At 41.6% G+C, this 19,318-nt stretch overlaps 1 protein-coding gene across 1 annotated transcript in view; it reads left to right on the top strand.

Annotated features, from left to right (window-relative positions):
- Window positions 1-19,318, top strand: part of myh11a (myosin, heavy chain 11a, smooth muscle) — a 39,993-nt gene that overhangs the window by 17,637 nt on the left and 3,038 nt on the right. Inside the window, exons 5-40 of the mRNA XM_084715925.1 lie at window positions 1,776-1,875; window positions 2,004-2,030; window positions 5,622-5,714; window positions 5,825-5,888; window positions 6,258-6,356; window positions 6,676-6,819; window positions 7,681-7,776; window positions 7,910-8,028; window positions 8,142-8,294; window positions 8,424-8,597; window positions 9,123-9,296; window positions 9,454-9,568; window positions 10,475-10,668; window positions 11,030-11,151; window positions 11,437-11,506; window positions 11,611-11,771; window positions 11,971-12,079; window positions 12,241-12,372; window positions 12,555-12,761; window positions 12,919-13,056; window positions 13,160-13,283; window positions 13,377-13,548; window positions 13,721-13,933; window positions 14,184-14,328; window positions 14,442-14,648; window positions 14,771-14,875; window positions 15,018-15,170; window positions 15,276-15,524; window positions 15,704-15,916; window positions 16,078-16,290; window positions 16,373-16,534; window positions 17,765-17,893; window positions 17,979-18,067; window positions 18,162-18,285; window positions 18,664-18,872; window positions 19,032-19,140. Coding sequence (XP_084572051.1) covers window positions 1,776-1,875; window positions 2,004-2,030; window positions 5,622-5,714; window positions 5,825-5,888; window positions 6,258-6,356; window positions 6,676-6,819; window positions 7,681-7,776; window positions 7,910-8,028; window positions 8,142-8,294; window positions 8,424-8,597; window positions 9,123-9,296; window positions 9,454-9,568; window positions 10,475-10,668; window positions 11,030-11,151; window positions 11,437-11,506; window positions 11,611-11,771; window positions 11,971-12,079; window positions 12,241-12,372; window positions 12,555-12,761; window positions 12,919-13,056; window positions 13,160-13,283; window positions 13,377-13,548; window positions 13,721-13,933; window positions 14,184-14,328; window positions 14,442-14,648; window positions 14,771-14,875; window positions 15,018-15,170; window positions 15,276-15,524; window positions 15,704-15,916; window positions 16,078-16,290; window positions 16,373-16,534; window positions 17,765-17,893; window positions 17,979-18,067; window positions 18,162-18,285; window positions 18,664-18,872; window positions 19,032-19,140 — 5,107 coding nt within the window. The remainder of the gene's footprint in view (window positions 1-1,775; window positions 1,876-2,003; window positions 2,031-5,621; window positions 5,715-5,824; window positions 5,889-6,257; window positions 6,357-6,675; window positions 6,820-7,680; window positions 7,777-7,909; window positions 8,029-8,141; window positions 8,295-8,423; window positions 8,598-9,122; window positions 9,297-9,453; window positions 9,569-10,474; window positions 10,669-11,029; window positions 11,152-11,436; window positions 11,507-11,610; window positions 11,772-11,970; window positions 12,080-12,240; window positions 12,373-12,554; window positions 12,762-12,918; window positions 13,057-13,159; window positions 13,284-13,376; window positions 13,549-13,720; window positions 13,934-14,183; window positions 14,329-14,441; window positions 14,649-14,770; window positions 14,876-15,017; window positions 15,171-15,275; window positions 15,525-15,703; window positions 15,917-16,077; window positions 16,291-16,372; window positions 16,535-17,764; window positions 17,894-17,978; window positions 18,068-18,161; window positions 18,286-18,663; window positions 18,873-19,031; window positions 19,141-19,318) is intronic.

Raw genomic sequence — 19,318 nt, 5'->3', positions numbered from 1 at the left:
TCTGAGGATGTGTCTGTGTGTTGTTAGACTGCTGGCTAGTGGCTCTGGTATCATTCAGCTCTGTCTTTCTAAGTGTCTGAGATCATTTTCTGGAAAGAATGTGTTCCTGCTTCTGTTTGAAAAAGCCTGAGTTATACATTTCTTTAAACGGATCATACATCTTTTACTTTGAGGTTTCTGACTAGTTTTACAGCATCTATCATATAACTTTGACTAATTTTGTGAATGTTTAAGAGGTTTCTTCCAGCTATGTACACACACTGAAGTGTCATTAGTTCTGCGCTGCTTACAGGCAGCCATTTATTTAAAGCAATAAATCAACATTTCGTGAGATTATTCACTTTCTTGCAGTGAGTTAGATGAGAAGAATGAAACCACACTCATATCTGTACTATAGGTGCACAGAGACATTATCTGTATCTGTGTCTGTTCAACTAACGAAATTATCTGCTCTTGTATCTGTGCTTGGACAGACGCCCAGAGATGGGCGTGGTCTGAACCAGAAGTCGCATTAAATCGGGCAAATATTGTAGTTTCTAACCTAATATTGATTGGCAATGCAATTATGTTTTGCATTTGAAACAGGAGCTCTTTACACTAAAGATATAAAAACATCATTCAGTTGAAGAGAGTAATCTTAAATTGCAATGATGCTGCATTTATTTGTCTTGATGTTTTAAAATTATAATATATTATGATAATACTATAATATTAAAATTAAGTACTTGTGTTAAAATGTACTTAGATAAAAGTAAAAAACAGTGCTCTTTATGTAATTGCATAATGTTTTGGAAATGATTTTTCCCTGATAAATAACAAGCAACTTCGTGCAGAAGAAATATCTGTTTCTCTCACATTATTTGTGTTTTTTCCAGATCATTCAACGTTAGGAAAGAGCATTCAAAAATATGCAAAAATAAGCTGACCTCACGAAATGTAACAGCCACCTCACTGATAATTAAAGACTAAACCAGCACAAAAAAAGATAATTACAGACATAAACCACCATGTCCAGAACAGTAAAAAGTAACATTTGCATTTTGTAACAAAAGTTTGTAATAAAATAGCAAACTTAAGTTACTCAGTTCAGTAAGCATGAGAGGAAATAAGGGTTCTGTACTGTTTGGTTTGGTGGTTGCAAACACCAACCTGATTTTTCAGGAGGTCGTGACTTGAAAAGGTTGAGAACCTGTTCTAGTCTAATAGTTAGGGTGCATACCTCCTTTGCTGCATGTCATATAGCCCTCATTCTCCCTACGTTTCCGGTGTATCTTCATACTTTTCTTTTATCAATTAAAGACAGAAAACCTGGGGTTTATATGTAGCAACATCATCATGTATAAACCTGTTTCAGGTCACATGGGAAAACAATTGTAGAGAAGCTTCAGAAAATAGCATTTTGACACTAAAACATTTGTGCCTTGACCAAAATTTAAATAACTTTAATGCTCTAAAATAAGTAGAAGGGGTTCATTTTAAAATTTGAAGTCGCATTTTCCCCTAAATAGAAATGGATTATGAGATGATAGGTGGTAGAAAGATCTGGGTGTCCAGGCATCAGAGTGTAGAGGGCAGGCTGAAAAATAACATTATGCTTTGTGTCAGACTTTGGTGCAGTTATCTCTGCTGCACATGATATCCATTCAATTAAACTGGGTTACTGAACTGTGAACGGAGCAGCTGTCAGTGCTGCTTATCTTCTTGTTCTCTCTCACTCCCTTTCAGTATCTCTCCTCTGCATCTTTTAATCTTCTTCTCACTTTTTTCCTCTCTAGTGGAGAGTCTGGCGCTGGGAAGACGGAGAACACCAAGAAGGTCATCCAGTATCTGGCTGTTGTGGCCTCCTCACATAAAGGCAAGAAGGACAGCAGTGCTGTAAGTATCTGTGCCAGGAGATCATGTTGTATGAAAAGTTTCGCATCTGTCAACCAGTTCCCTCAGTCTTCAACATATGTAGGAAACTGCCCAGTTTAATCCTGTATGTCGCCATTTCCTCCAAATAGCAACAATCAGGATCACAGTTTGCCTACGTGAGTAAAGGGGAATGCCTGGAGTGTGTTTTTGTGTGTAGTGTCTGTGTGTTCCTTCCTTAGGTTAGAAATGTGCATGAAGAAATTGTCACTGAGTTATCAAGAAATTTTTTCTTGTCTGTTTGTAGTTATCTTACACCAAGGGTCAAGATCCCAGATCTTACTGTTCCTCAGTTAGACGGTGTTTTACCCTAACATTCGTCATTTCTGTATCTTACCCAACCAGAGCTGACGTAGACTGCATGATCATCGTCATAATACTGACTTGCAGACACTCGAATGTTCAGTGAAGGACGTCTAGTGTTGCGTACTCCTGAACTGGTTTTACCGTGTTGAGTTTTGTGTCATCAGTCTTCTTATGAGCACCCTCTCACTGCCAGCGGAGATCAGACTGCAGCCTCCCTGGCAGTGAAAGGGTCTCTCACAGATCAACGAGCACAGTGTGAGCATGCCCATCTCCTGTTCTTATCTATCAAACACAACCCCCCCTCCCTCCCCTCCTCCTCATCCTCCCACCTGATGTTTACCCCGAGGTGCAGCGTTGTCTGTCCTGTCCTGTGATGTTTACTGGGCCTTATGGTTTGCACCTTGTGGGAAAATACCCACGTTGTGAGACCTGACTGGGTTAAAATGAGCACAGTCATCGTCTCTAAGCCATGATTGAAAACTCTTTTGCACTTCAGACTAGATCACGCCTGAGTAAAATGGCGTCCCGGCTCCTGACTAGATGTTGATGGTTTGTGGTGTTGCTCTGGTGTTGCTGTAGGTATTGAAAGGACTCTTTATGGGTCAAAGTGATCCCACTCACCCTCAGAGTCAAGTATAGGGGCATGTTTTCACACAGGTAACACACTGGTTGTAACTCCTGTGCCAGTTTCATGTGTAACCCACTGCTAAGAAGTCATTTTGCTCTTGACATGCAGTATGTCACTGTAATCTGAGGTGAGAACAATTTTCATATTTTTTAGCCATGAAAGCAAAAAAGCAAATCTGCGCTATTGATGTAATAAAACTTTTATAAGTAAGCATGTTCAATTATATTGTTTTTGCACAGAATGGAGAGGAGAAAAGATATATTCTGATACCTAAATCAACTCCTGCACTAATGCTAGCTTGTGATATAGCTCGACGTGACAATTTGACCCAGTATGTGTTATCCAATGGCAGCCGTGCAGAAACACACTTTGCTAGCTGCTAAAGTTTGTGGTTGCTATGCAACATGTAAACAGCAGTGACACATACTGTTGTTTTTACATTGTTACACATAATATTAGTAGTAGTAATTAAAATGCTCAATATGAGTTGGACACCAAATGGTTAAAATGCACAGGAGCGTGTATAATAAAGGATATGTAAATGGAAGGAAGAAAATAAAGAGGGAAGGAAGGACAAAAGGAAGCCTGTTCAAATGATTTGAAATTATAAACAAAAGACCAACAGTGGCAGCACACCACCTGACATAATGCTAAGCGCACTAAAGCAGGTAAAGCTGGAAAATAATAATATTCAAAACGTGTCTAAATAAAGTTTTAACTGCATAAAATGAGTGTGCAAAAGCATGTTCTTATTTGTTAAAAAACATGATATGACAATTTACTCTGTATAGTGGAACAATCTACCCAGTTCTCTACTTAACTATTCATAATTCTATATTAAAGTGCAACGTAAGGAGCTAAAGATTATATATCTGTGCACAAGTAATTTATTACTTAATTCAACATGTAATTGAGTGACTGTGGTGCACTGAGACAAAGAAGTTGCAGTGAAAGCAAAAGGTGTGACAAGATGCCCCGCTCTCCCCTAAATAAATAATTTCTTGAAATGTAAGAGAGGCCAATTAACCAACTCATCAGTTATGTCTGTTGTTAAGCACTGATTTTTTTATTTTATTCAAAAGTTTTAACTCTTTAAACACAGGGAATTCATCAGAGCCAAACTGAATGAAAAATATATTAAATGCAACATTGTGTTTAGCATTGTTTTATACATTTAAATTCTTAACTTTACGGGCCAGACAGGAAATGTCAACGTCCAGTCCCTTGGCACTTCACTCTTTTTTTTTTCAAATGTGGTCCTTCTAAAAAAAGTAATTGAATAGGCCTGTGGTGCAGTAAGCTGTCATCGAGGCTCCCTCAAACCTCGCCTGAACAGAAATAGCATTTGTTTGCATCAGGTTTTCTCTGCTGTCACGTTTTCTCTTCCTGAGGCACTATTTTGACTCAGCCAGCTGTTCATTATAGCCCTCTGCTTTAGCATTTTATTCAGTCTGTATTTCAAGAACAACCTTTCCAATCAGCTGTCACCTTCTTGACATTTTGCTATGTTCTATTGCGCTTCTTCTTTTTTCTCTCCTGTCTTTCCCCCAGTGGCTTAAATGAACAAGATGCTCCTCTCTGCTCTGCCATCTCTGAACTGCACCTCCTCATCTGGTCTGTATCTTTCCTGTTTTTCCTTGAACATTTAAAAAGGATTCACTTTTGGTCAGAGCCCGTCCAGTAATGGATTTGTCAGGGGCTGACACTGATATTGTTAAGTTTTGTATTGTCAAGTCAAACACCAGTTGTCACGTTATAATGTGCCAAATCTCAGGCGATAATATCAGTTGGGCAATGTTTTGTCAGGCTCTACTTTTGATCACTCTAATAGACTTTTTGTGAAATTACTGCCTTTTAAGAAAAAATACCATCCAGAATAAGAACTTGAAAACAAAGCTCATGAATTAACATATTTCTGAACATGGTCATCAATAATCTTCATCATTGTTTTCATCTCTCATTAGCAACACCAGTCGTGTCCTTCTCCTCTTCACGGCTTTAGCTCGTTTACCGGGGACCTGAAGGGAGCGTTTTTTTTTTTAAGAAAAGGAGTATTTAAGGTAGAGGTCTGCAGCACCTGACCCTGATGCTGGGCTGACACAGATCCCTTTGATCATGTGGATTAGCTCCATGCAGAGTGACAGGGTGTCTGCCTCATTTACCGACCGTCAACCAGCTCCACCCACCGGTCCACCGGCTCTGCAGTCACGCACTCTGGAAGCAAATCGCAGCTGTTTGTGAATCAGAATGATTTTAATTTGCCGACACATTGAATGCAAAGACATCATCAAAGGATTTGTGATGGTAACATTATGCAGATGCCTCGCTTGACCCAACATAACCTCCCTCCTCCATCTCCCTCTCTCTGTTTCCACATCGTCAGCAGCAGCTTCTCCTCATTTTAACAATTTCTCTCAAAACTGATGGAGGAGTCTTCAGGTCACGCGTTTGTGTTATGTAACATACTGAAGAAAGTCAGAGGAGATTAGGAAGGAATTATATTGTCATTTTACAGCTGACATACCGTTATATTAATTACTTACTTGTCAGGAAATTTATTGGTAAGAACGCAGGAGGTGATTCACTTATTTTTCAACCAATTCAGTCTTTCATCTTGTGGCTCACACATCAATGATAATATTCAAATAAACCTTCCCCAGCCCATATCCACCCTGATTCACTTCATGCCCACTGATCACCACCTGCTGCACCCCCACCCCTCAGCAGCGAATCAGTGTCTAATATTGATGTTTCTGTATGTCACTGTTGTCACCAGGGGGAGCTGGAGAAGCAGCTCCTGCAGGCCAATCCCATTCTGGAGGCCTTTGGAAATGCCAAGACCATCAAAAATGACAACTCCTCCCGATTTGTGAGTTTGCCGCTTTTATTCAGACTACCATACAATTTTATTTTCAATTTAGATTTTGTGCATGTTTTGTTAATCTGCCCTTTTAATCTTTTTCCTTATTTCTGTCACAGGGTAAATTCATCCGCATCAACTTTGATGTGACGGGCTACATTGTTGGAGCCAACATTGAGACTTGTATCCTGTCTGTATGAGTTTTTCTCACTCTGGGAGAATGTCTTTTCCTAGGACGAAAGGGAAAGGTTAGGGGGACACACTTGACCCTCTCCTATGCATCTATCTCATGGAATAAATGTACAAAGTGTTCCTCTGTTCAATTTTGTATTATGTACCACTTTTTAAAAAAGTGTGCTGCCAGTGCTGCCAATTTTATGTGACACCTGGAGATTATAATTATTCATGTGTCTTATTGAGGTGTTACTGACATATTCAAAAAGCACAAAAGAAATCACTGAGAGGGAAGCAGAATAGACAAAAAAATTACTTTGAACTCAACCCTCCTCAGGGCACAGACTGTACGTATTCTTTAACAGCTGAAACTGTCAGACCTGCTGGAGAAGTCTCGCTGTATCAGACAAGCAAAGACAGAAAGAGCTTTTCACATCTTCTACTACATGATCGCTGGCGCCAAGGACAAACTGCGTGGTGAGTTAAAATACACCGCTTTTCTCTCTTCCATAGTCACAGTAATATTACATCCTGTTCAACAGTTACTAAAGGTTAACTGAGCACATGTTGCACATCTTCACTGTCATGTGAAGGTGTCACATTTCTCAAATCAAAAGTTAGACAGAAAAAAGTCAGCCAGCCTTGGTTTCAATTTGACTGTCATGCATTTTAAAAGTCTTTTGGAGGCCAGAGGGTTGGGCTCATGTGATCTGTCTAGTGATGTTAAACCATGGTAATGAAGTTAAAGCTGAGAAAAGGTGCTCAAACTGATTAACTCTGTGTATCTCATTTTCAGAGGAGCTTCTTCTGGAGCCCTTCAGTAATTACCGCTTCCTGAGTGCGGGCCATGTTCAGATCCCCGGCCAGCAAGACGATGAGATGTATGATGAGACCATGGAGGCCATGAACATCATGGGCCTTAGTGAAGAGGAGAGAGTCGGTAACAGTACCTCTCATCTTAAAGGGATAGTTCATATAATTCGAAGTGGGGTCATATGAGGTAATTATCCAGTTAGTCAGCATATTACAATACATTAGATAACAGCTGGCACGCCTCAAGTTTGGTGAAGCAAAGAGGTGTACCACCATGTGTTTGAGCTATGTAAAAAAGACCCACCTAAAAAAATCTACATAAGTTTAAGGGATCACTACATTAAGAATACTTCTACTGCTTAACTGCTAAATATCACTCTCTCCAGACCAACCAGACTCCATTAACAAGATCAGTAATTTTACCTTGCAGAACGCAGGAGCTGCTGATTAACCACTGCCTTGACTGGTTAGTGTGTTTGTGTTATTGTGTGACTTTCAGTTTTACTGAAGTCACATAATAACATAAAGTAACTGATCAAGGGTGCAGAAGATCAGCAACTCCTGTGTTTTTATCAATGGCGTTTTGTGGCTTTGGTGGAGATAGCGATATTTGGCTTATATAACAGCAGTTTCCCATTGGAAAAGGCTGTTCAATGGGAAAGATAGCAGTGAAATTATCCTTAATTCATTATACCCTTAAACTGACATAGATTTTTTTTCAGGCAGACCTTTTTAGGTTGATAAAATATGTTTTGTTGTGTACAGCAGTACACTGCTTAGTTTCCTACACTGGTACTGGTACTCCTACACTGGGGAAATGTCGAGGGCAATCTACTGTAGGTAATAAGCTAAATATCAGTAAGTACCCCCTTACAACCCCACTCCAAAAATCCAATCTCTACTAGGCTAGAAGAAGACAGGCTGCTTGGAGTGAGGTTACGAAAGGTGCCACCACTGTTTCTCTAACTGTCGTATCTTTGTGTTTCAGATATCCTGAAGGTGTGCTCCACAGTCATGCAGCTGGGAAACATCGAGTTTAAGAAAGAGAGGAACCAGGAGCAGGCCACCATGCCAGACAATACCGGTTAGACATCAATGTCTCACTATTAGGAACTTGTTGCCATCAACTTTTTACCAATTTAACAAACTAAAATATAGAATTCAAACCATTTTTATAAACAGAAAGTAGTGTACCAACATAAACTGTCTCTTTGTAGCGGCCCAGAAGGTGTGTCACCTGCAGGGCATCAATGTGACAGACTTTACCCGAGCCATCCTCACCCCTCGCATCAAAGTGGGCAGAGAGGTGGTGCAGAAGGCACAGACCAAAGAACAGGTACTGCAGGGAGAGCAGTTTGAAACCATAATAAAACAAACACTGCAGTTAATGAACACTTCCCATCTCTGTGATCTCTCATCAGATATTTTCTCTGTGTGTGTACTTGTTAGGCTGACTTTGCAACCGAAGCTCTGGCTAAAGCCATGTTTGAGCGACTTTTCCGCTGGATCTTGGGTCGAGTCAACAAGGCTCTGGACAAGACTAAACGCCAGGGAGCCTCCTTCCTGGGAATCCTCGACATTGCCGGCTTTGAGATCTTTGAGGTATGGACATGTTGATCACTGATGAGTGAAAAACCAATATGCTGTTCTGTAGCTTATTGAACGAAAAAGTCACACAAAAACATTCATGCTTGATGCGTATCTTCACTTCTGTTTTTGTGTTTGTTGTAGGATAACTCCTTTGAGCAGCTGTGCATCAACTACACCAATGAGAAGCTGCAGCAGCTCTTCAACCACACCATGTTCATCCTGGAACAGGAGGAGTACCAGAGGGAGGGCATCGAGTGGAACTTCATCGACTTCGGCCTTGATCTACAGCCCTGCATTGAGCTCATCGAGAGACCAGTGAGACAATAAAGCACAACGTCATTTCAATCCACTTGATTGACGGGTCAAGCCAAGAATGTTCTCCTGCCAGCAAGGATGTTTTGTGATTCAACACAATAGCCACATTGCGGCTCTATCGTACAGCTTGACTTGACTCAATTTTCCTTGCTTTTTTTTTTATTTTCCATCAGGGATTGTATTTTGTACCTGGTACTTCTGTTGGCATCACCTCCATTGAGGTCCTAAGCATGCTGAGCTGATACTATAAGGTGACATGAGAATAGCCAAACTAGCATCAATAGCAATCACAGTTTTTTTACTGACTCAAAAATTCCAGCAGCAGATAGTGAGTGCAGTGGCGCTGATGAAGAGGTGAGCTAGTCAGCCCCAATCAGTCCCACTGACCGGGGCTGATAGTGACACTGATAGTGAGAGAGTACTGTCTGCAGTGGGAAAATGAAAGTCAAGTCAAGCCGTACCGTGTAGTGGATATATGGCTAATGTGTCTTTACTGAAATTGTGGTCACTGGGTTTTCTCTGCAGAACAACCCTCCAGGCATCCTGGCCCTGCTGGATGAAGAGTGCTGGTTCCCCAAAGCCACAGATGTCTCCTTTGTGGAGAAGCTCCTGAACACACAAGGAAACCACATGAAATTTGCCAAACCTAAACAGCTCAAAGACAAGACAGAATTTTCTATACTTCATTATGCTGGGAAGGTGAGTATAATGAGATGTGTATAATATGATAAATGCATGATGTGGTATCCCCTGTTGAGGAGGGTAACATTTAAAAGTGTGTATAATATTGCTGTGGTGACAAAAAAAACAATGTTTCAGTCAAACTCAAATATCATTGATGTTGTTTTGTGTGTAGGTGGACTACAACGCCACAGCCTGGTTGACAAAGAACATGGACCCTCTAAATGACAACGTGACGGCGCTGCTCAGCAACTCCTCCAGCCAGTTTGTGCAAGACCTCTGGAAAGACAGTAAGACAAATATAACTTACTGTTGCACCCTTTTTAAATATAATTTATTCCTTAAAACTACTGACTAGATTTTAGTGCCATGAATTTGGATTTTGGATAACTAACATTTAAATAGAATTAAAAAACAAACAAACACTTAAATAGAGAAGTGAAAGACACCGCTATAACGTTCCAGTTGATAATAAAATGAAATGAGTGTACCTTTCAGTTTCGAGCCTCTATCTGTAGGATATGAACATTTCTGACTTTGGTAACTCCATATTAAAGTATCGCAAAAACACTCAGTGACAGCAATGCATGCAACCACCCCTATAGTGTTGTGAGGATGATGTAGTTTTGTGGTCCAGTCCAGGAGATAGCATCGCTCTGGTGCCTTCACAAAAATACAACAGGAGTCTTCCATTAGATTTTGGATTAGTTCAGAAATTTAGCTATGTGCTAAAGAAAATGTTACTTTCATGCTTTGTTCAGGAATAAAATCTTCACAAACAAACACTACTTTTATGATTTGAAGTGTATATATACAATCACCAGAAGTAAAAGTCAAAGAACAAAATGTGAAGATCTCTTAAAGTTGTATTGAGCGCAAACCTTATTTTCAGGTCTCTAACCAAAAACCCTCTGACTTCCAGACAAGGGAACTAGAGGTTATAATATGATAACTCATTTCCAGGTCTCAGGAGTGATTCCCATAGGACTGTATTGAAATGATTGGACAAGAGGTGAAACTCTCTCTGCCACCAGATTAATTTGAAATAGTCTCAGTTTAATTTGCATGAAATTTGTACACATCAGGGCTTTTAACTCAAAAAAGGAACCAAACACATTATATCCAGCACACTTGGACCATTTTAAGTTGAGTGACTATTTTATTTTGTAATGTAATGATGTTTTTGTCTGTTTCAGCGGACAGAGTGGTAGGTCTCGACACAATAGCCAAGATGACAGACAGCTCCATGCCGAGTGCCTCAAAGACCAAGAAGGGCATGTTCCGCACGGTGGGACAGCTCTACAAGGAGTCTCTGGCCAAACTTATGACCACACTGCACAACACCCAGCCCAACTTCGTCAGATGCATCATTCCCAACCACGAGAAGAGGGTAAACAAAAGTGAAACGTCATTAACACTAGTGTCTCTTATGGCAAAGGACTTTTCAAAGATGGGGTCTGTTTGACACTGTGAGAAAAAAAAAGTCAGCATATTAAGTGATTAAAATGAGTTTAGAGGAAGACAGCTGTCATCTCTTGGCCTCTGTAGAAGACTGGTTGTCTGTCCAGGGTGCACTTATGCTCTCCAGCTCCCTGTAACCCTGAAGGATGCCCTGTTCAGTTGTTTAGAGAGCAATAAAATCACTTTCTCCTATTGCATGTTTTATGGCACATGCACAGTAACCGTTCAGTGTGTTATGTATTTCCTCTATAAGATCCAATGTAATAAAACTGAAATCCTGTTCTCCTCAGGCAGGGAAGCTGGATGCCCACCTGGTCCTGGAGCAGCTGAGGTGTAATGGTGTGTTGGAGGGCATCCGAATCTGCCGTCAAGGATTTCCCAACAGAATTGTCTTCCAGGAGTTCCGCCAGCGGTGAGTGGGCTCTAATGAGACTCAATAACTTAGTCACTTATTTTTCTTTTGCCTTGTAATTTACTTATTATTATTATTATTATTATTATTATTATTATTAGGGTGTTCTGAGGGGATTCTGGGCTCTGAAGAAATATTGCAAAAGATGAAAATGACTTGTGTGATATTTTTCCATTTGTGTACAACCTAATGCATTTATTTAAAAAAAATCTTTAATTACATTACAAACATTAATATTTCTGTTAACCTCTCTTGACATATCTCTCTCTCTATCCTGTCTGTCAGTTATGAGATCCTGGCTGCTAACGCTATCCCCAAAGGTTTCATGGATGGCAAACAAGCCTGCTGTCTCATGGTAAACACATAAGCTCAAAATCTGTAATTGAAATTCACGTTCTTCCAGAGGTTTCCGTACCCTGTGTGAGCCTCCTTTTTCTCACTGATCTCCTGTCTCTATAGATCAAGCATCTGGACTTGGACCCCAACCTGTACAGGATTGGACAGAGTAAAATCTTCTTCCGTACAGGAGTGTTGGCTCAGCTGGAGGAGGAGAGAGATCTGAAGATCACTGTGGTCATCATTGCTTTCCAGGCACAGGCTAGAGGCTTCCTGGCCAGAAAGTATGAATATATAAGTCTCCTCTCACATACTTTACATTAAGTTTATCTAATCTTTAAGACTGTACTATTTTATTTTAGTATATAACAGCAGAGGGATGCTTTTGCACTTTTTCCTGTTTTTATTATTATAAATTAGACAATAGATCACTTAACTTAATATCATGCGTGATATATTGTTTTCACTGTTGTATTTTTAAAGGGCATTTGCAAAGAGGCAACAGCAACTCACAGCCATGAAAGTGATCCAGAGGAACTGTGCTGCCTACCTCAAACTAAGGAACTGGCAGTGGTGGAGGCTCTTCACAAAGGTCAGATAATTATTCTGTATAGGCATGCGACAATCACAGTACAGCCTTGGATTTGTGGCTTTTCTATATATTTTTTAGTGTGTTCTAAATGTAAATTACAAACATAGTCTTGCTTTTATTTCATTTTAAAATGTGATGTTGCCGATCTTCTTGAACCACAGGTCAAGCCTCTGCTGCAAGTGACCCGACAGGAGGAGGAGATGAGTCTAAAGGAGGAAGAGCTGCAGAAAGCCAAAGAAGTTTCTATAAAGTTTGAATCTGAGCTGAAAGAGATCACCTTGAAACACACATCGGTAAAGGATCAAATCTGCAACAATGACACAATACATTAACCATTTTTGATTTCCTCACAGCTATTTAAACCTGTGTTGAAGAACCAATTTCTTCCCATTTCAGTGGTTATTTAATACATGAGCAAAAACAAACCAATAATGAATACCAGGAATCTAATGATGTCTGTTTTTTCCTGCTTCAGGTTTTGGAGGAGAGGAATGCACTGCAGGAGCAGCTTCAAGCAGAGACAGAGCTGTATGCCGAGGCTGAGGAGATGAGAGTCCGACTGGCGGCTAAGAAGCAGGAGCTGGAGGAGATCCTCCACGAGATGGAGGCTAGACTGGATGAAGAGGAAGAACGAGCTCAGGCCCTGTTGGTGGACAAGAAGAAGATGCAACAGCAGATGCAGGTCTACACATCTGCTTCTTGCTCATACAGTTACTGTTTCATGTCGCTGTTGTGTAGATAATGAACTTCACCTCACTTACCTCCATTGTCATCTGTGCACACTCTGATAATGTGGCAAAACAGTAGCAGAAACTGAAGCTACAGTGTTCTTCATGTAGGAATTGGAAGAACATTTGGAAGAGGAGGAAGATGCCCGCCAAAAGCTGCAGCTGGAGAAAGTCACTTGTGAGGGGAAGATAAAAAAGCTGGAGGATGACATCCTGGTGATGGAGGACCAGAACAACAAACTGCTGAAGGTAAGTGTGGACTAAAAGGTCCTCATCAGTCACGTCTTAAAAAAGGTACCATATCGAAACAAGAAAGCAGTGGCAAATAGATGAACTGTTTGGTGTATTGTAGGAGAGGAAGCTGATGGAGGAGAGGATTGCAGACTTCAGTACCAACCTGGCAGAGGAGGAGGAGAAGTCAAAGAACCTCACCAAGCTAAAAAATAAACATGAATCCATGATCTCTGAACTAGAGGGTAATCATCTATTATGGTTTGTCGTGCATTAATGCCACCAAAAACGATTACGGAAAATTTATGCTAATTGTGATGTCTCTGCTGTACTTCAAGTCCGCTTGAAAAAGGAAGAGAAGAGTCGACAGGAGCTGGATAAGGCGAAGCGTAAGTTAGAAGCAGAGTCAAATGACCTGCAAGAGCAGATAGCTGACCTGCAGGCCCAGATTGCTGACCTCAAAGCCCAGCTCGCGAAGAAAGAGGAAGAGCTACAGAACGCCTTGGCCAGGTAACGTCCTGAGAAGTTACAAAAATGATACCCAATACATCAACACACTTGAATCTACAAACCCCACTAACTCAACAATTGTATGTCTATATATAATATCAGCTTGTACTTATTTCTGTTATTCCTGTCATGCTAACAAATATCCTCCTTGATGCACTCTTCTTCCTCTCAGGTTAGAAGATGAGACAAGTCAGAAGAACAATGCTCTGAAGAAGATCAGAGAGCTTGAGGGACACATCTCCGACCTGCAGGAGGACCTGGACTCTGAGCGGGCGGCCAGGAACAAGGCCGAGAAGATCAAACGAGACCTCGGGGAGGAGCTGGAGGCCCTCAAGTCTGAGCTGGAGGACACCTTGGACACCACTGCCACGCAGCAGGAATTAAGGTTGGTCATACAATACTGACACAAATATGGGTGCCACTTTACAATAAGAGTAACCTTTAAGTGATTTACAAATGGTTCATAATAAGGTTATTAATTAGGTTGTAAACACTTTAGAAATGATTCATGATTCAGATCAGATAAAAAATGAAACAAATCAGGAATTATAAATATTCACTTGTTCTTAGAAACTGTGTACAATCAAGGTGTGAGACAGAGGTGGTGACTAAGTATGCATGACTGATCCATCCAGGGCCAAGCGTGAGCAGGAGGTGACCCTGCTGAAGAGAGCCATCGAGGACGAGAACCGGACCCATGAGGCCCAGATACAGGAGATGAGACAGAAACACACCCAGGCAACAGAGGAGCTCACAGAGCAGCTGGAGCAAGCCAAACGAGTACGCCTGCATCATTTCATACAGAGATATGAATAGTCATCTGTCATTTAGCTTATTTAAGTTGATACTGTTTCTGAAAGGTAAACTTCTTGTATTTTCTCTCTGCTGCTCAGGTGAAGTCTAACCTTGAGAAGGCTAAACAAGCTCTGGAAAAGGAGACGTCAGAACTGACCATGGAGGTGCGCTCACTCACCCAGGCCAAACAAGACGGGGAGCACAAGAGGAAGAAGTTGGAAGGTCAGGTGGCAGATCTGCAGTCGCGCTTCACAGACAGCGAGAAGCAGAAGGCTGAACTGGGAGAACGTTGTTCCAAGATCACTGTAAGTGACCATCAATAACTTTACATCAGTAGTGTACATAAAAAAGTGTGTTTTTTTAAAATCTACCAGACTGATATGCTGGATATTAAAGTCTAGGACACCTCATTCTTGGCTTTATACAGGTTGAACTGGAGAGTGTGACAAACCTACTGAATGAAGCAGAGGGCAAAAACATCAAACTGAGCAAAGACGTTAGCAGCCTCAGCTCCCAACTCCAAGACACACAGGTAAAGTTTAATGCTGAAACAGCATATTTTATAATACCATTACAGTTTACATGTAACCTTTTCTATGACAATTACTGCAAAAGCCTTGGTGACAGTAGGTCAGAATTAAAGCATTACCCTTTGACCTGGTGTGCTGCTGCAGGAGCTGCTGGCTGAAGAGACACGTCAGAAGCTGCAGTTCTCCACGAAATTGCGACAAGCAGAAGATGACAAGAACAGCTTACAGGAGCAGCTCGAAGAGGAGATGGAGGCCAAGAGGAACGTGGAGAGACATGTGTCCACCCTCAACATCCAGGTCAGAGTTCAAACTAATTCACGAATTAATCTACAAGTCGTTAGAGAGAGATTTTAATGAGTGTAGACATTGTAGGATAAACACAAGTTCTTCTTCTATCCACAGTTGTCAGATTCAAAGAAGAAGCTGGAAGAATTGGCAGGAAACATCGAGCTGTTGGAAGAAGGTAAGAAACGTCTGCAGAGAGATTTGGAGGCAGCCAACACCCAGTTTGAGGAGAAAGCCTCTGCATATGATAAGCTGGAGAAGACCAAAAACCGTCTGCAGCAGGAGCTCGAGGACACACTTATGGATCTGGATAACCAGAGACAGAATGTGTCCAACCTGGAGAAGAAGCAGAAGAAGTTTGACCAGGTCAGTTCAATAAGAAAACTGCTAACAATATGAGATTACTGCAATAATAATAATTTTTCTCTCTTAACATACATAAAAAAGACTAATTAATTACACATTAAAACTAACATTTATAATAATTACTGTTCCTAAAAAACATTGTATTTCTCTAATGGTTTTCTGTCCTCTCTGGTGTCCAGATGTTGGCTGAGGAGAAGAGTATCTCCAGTAAATATGCAGACGAGAGAGACCGGGCTGAAGCTGAGGCCAGAGAGAAGGAGACCAAGGCTCTGTCCCTGGCGAGAGCTCTGGAGGAGGCCCAGGAGTCCAGAGAGGAGCTGGAGAGAGCCAACAAGGCCCTGAAGATGGAGATGGAGGACCTGATCAGCTCCAAGGATGATGTGGGAAAAAATGTTAGTGCTGGAACATCGTTTCATTAAAATTATCATCGAATGTGTCGCACATGAGACTGTTATGACTGGACTGACCAGTTGATGGTTATAATTTGTCTGGTCGCATTTCCTTTTTCAGTTTATTCAAAAATATAGCAGGTAATTTGGCAATGTATTGACAGGTCCACGAGCTGGAGAAGTCCAAGCGAGGCCTGGAGGCCCAGGTGGAGGAGATGAAGACCCAGCTGGAGGAGCTGGAGGACGAGCTGCAGGCGGCTGAGGATGCCAAGCTGCGTCTGGAGGTCAACATGCAGGCACTGAAGGCCCAGTTCGAGAGGGACCTCCAGGGACGAGATGAGATGGGAGAGGAGAAGAAGAGACAACTTGTCAAGCAGGTAAAGAGGAATAAAATATCTGATGTGCCATGAGAGAATGTCACACCAGCTGCATCTAAACAATGATGCACACTAACTGCAGGTTCGTGAGCTGGAGACTGAGTTGGAGGACGAACGTAAGCAGAGAGCCCTGGCAACTGCAGCCAAGAAGAAGCTTGAGACAGACATGAAAGATCTGGAAGGACAGATTGAGACGGCCACTAAGGGACGGGAAGAAGCCATCAAACAGCTCCGCAAACTCCAGGTGAGAATGAAGAGGTGGAGAAATTACAGCTGCAGGTTCAGCACGAGACAGTTATTTGTTAAAAGCTGATTTTTTGGTAAATATCGTTTCATTCTTTTTGTGAGGATGTGATTTTATTCCTTCTAGTACATGTTGAAGCTCGTACTTAAAACATCTATTGTACCATTATCCAACTACACAGGTGTTCTGATGTACAGATGGAAATACTGAGAAACTACAGCAAACTGATATCACTCAAGGCATGCTATGCAGGATTTTTCCTAAAAACATATGTAGATTCATAAAAATCATCCCTCTAATTCATCACTAGAAGTGTGTGGTGGCATCTGTATCTGCAGAGACCCATCTTCTGCCTGTATTTGCCTATTTTCTCTTATTTGTCTGTGTTTGGGACATTTATGGGCTTCAGTCTGACTGGCAGTGGTGGGTAGCCCCCAGCCAACAACAGTGTGCAGTGAGGTCCATATATGAAAAGTAGCAACCAACAGTTACATCATCTCTTTCCTCTGTCCTCTGTGAGAGCTACAGAGAGACACATATACATATACACACATGCACACGGGCAGAGCAGACTGAGGACACAGCAGCAGGATGAAGGTTTGCTTTAGCTGCACTCCCACAAAATCTGGTGTTTGTTCGAGGTATGGGCATGTTTATTTGTGCTTGAGAGCATAATCACAGTGAAAAAATAATGTTTCTGTGATTCACTGATTTGTGTTCACTCATAGCTCCTCACTTCATTCATTCTCTAGTTCTCTCTGCATCTCTCTCTCTCAGTTGTTGAGCTGGAGAGGAGAGGAGAGGAGAGGAGAGGAGAGGAGAGGCCAACTTCGACTGGTGCTTTTGCAAACAGCAACCAGCAAATTCTGCATATTAAACATTTAAAGATGAATACATTCTAATTCTGTATTTTATATGGGAATAATACCACTTTGAGGAGAGAATTCACAATAGGAAAAAATGAGGAGCACAATGTTAGTGATGTTCTCTGACATTTTAGCAACCATGAAATGTCAGCTTCGAAATTCTGATGTTTTCTGATATTTCCTTATTTTCCACTGGCATCTGATACGTACTGTATGACTGTGAGTAGTGCATTTATGTGCTGGAAGATCAGAAATATAACGTTTACATCAGGTCAAAGCTGCAAATGTATCTCGGAAATAAATCCCACTCTGATGCTGATTGTCTCATCACTCTCTCTATTGCTGTCTCTCATCATCCTACCAGGGCCAGATGAAGGACTTCCAGAGGGAGCTGGACGACGCCCGTGCTGCCAGAGAGGAAGTGTTGGCTACTGCAAAGGAGAGCGAAAAGAAGGCCAAGAGTCTGGAGGCTGAGCTCATGCAGCTACAGGAGGTAACGCATTTTATTCCTAACGAGACGGAATTTCGTTTCAGAGCAGTGGCTTGAAATAAAGGATTTATCTCTAATGTGATTGTAGGACTTGGCTGCAGCTGAGAGAGCGCGGAAACAGGCGGAGGCAGAGAGAGATGAGCTGTCCGACGAGCTGGCCAGCAACACCTCCGGAAAGTGGGTGGAGATTTCTTTGTTGCTTTGTCTGTGAAATGAACGCAGAGGACGAATGATGGTTATGTTTGTTCTCTGCTGTGCTCTACGCGTGCAGGTCAGCCTTGGCAGATGAGAAACGTCGCCTGGAAGCTAAGATCTCCCAGCTGGAGGAGGAGCTGGAGGAAGAGCAGAGCAACATGGAAATCCTTAACGACAGGCTGAGGAAAAGTTCGCAGCAGGTGAGTGGACAGTAGCTGCTGCCTTGAGTCATTAAAAGGCTCAATCAGCTCTTACATCCGTCTGTATCCTGATGATACCTTTTTGTACACTTTTGTCTGAGCACTTCCCCTTCATCTTCTCTTAAATACTACCAAAACAGAATACAGGGTCTTCAACCAGAACTAACCTTAAGTTTTCTGACTTTTTTTTTGCAAAGCACACCTTTGTTAAGACGGCACATTTATACAACATTTATAAAACTATCACTGGCTAACAACTCCATACTCCATAGAATTGGTTTTCAATTGGCTTATTTGGTTAAATAAAGGTAAAATTAAAAAATAAATAAAAATAGTGCAGAGGCCTCATCCCTCTGCTTGCTTGTGCTCCTGTCACAGGTGGATCAGCTGAACAACGAGCTGCAGACGGAGCGCGCCACTTCCCAGAAGAACGAGAGCGCCCGGCAGCAGATGGAGCGCCAGAACAAGGAGCTGAAGTCCAAGCTCCAGGAGATGGAGAACCAGGTCAAGTCCAAGTTCAAGTCCTCCATCTCCGCCTTGGAGGCTAAAGTGGCACAGCTGGAGGAGCAGCTGGAGCAGGAGAACAGGTCAGAAACAGAGACAAGTCAAAGATTTTGTCTGATAAAAAAAGTTTTGTCACATGTGGATCAGTGCTTTGCTATTCATTAAATATAGTTTTGGTTTCTATTTTTCACCTGAGAAAGTTTTCTACAATTACATCAGTTATATTTACTTATGTTTCTCAGGGATAAGCAGGCAGCTGCAAAGAGTATGCGCCAGAAGGACAAGAAGCTCAAGGATTTGATTATGCAGGTGGAAGACGAAAGGAAACAAGCTGAGCAGTACAAAGATCAGGTACGATCACTTAATGCGCCCGTGCTCAAACACAAGTCTATACATTTTTCTTCTGTGTCCATTATTTGTGAGTGGGTGGATATATTGAACCCAGTGCACGGGAATAGTTTGGGATGGTCTGTCAAAAGTAGGGCTGTACCAAATCAGGATTTTGTCAGTTGAATTGGATTTGGCCACT

Source organism: Lutjanus erythropterus, chromosome 3, assembly GCF_056507025.1.
Source record: "Lutjanus erythropterus isolate fLutEry1 chromosome 3, fLutEry1.hap2, whole genome shotgun sequence".
Taxonomy (NCBI): domain Eukaryota; kingdom Metazoa; phylum Chordata; class Actinopteri; order Lutjaniformes; family Lutjanidae; genus Lutjanus; species Lutjanus erythropterus.
The sequence above is the reverse complement of the archived record's forward strand: the minus strand, read 5'-3'. Positions and strand labels throughout refer to the sequence as shown.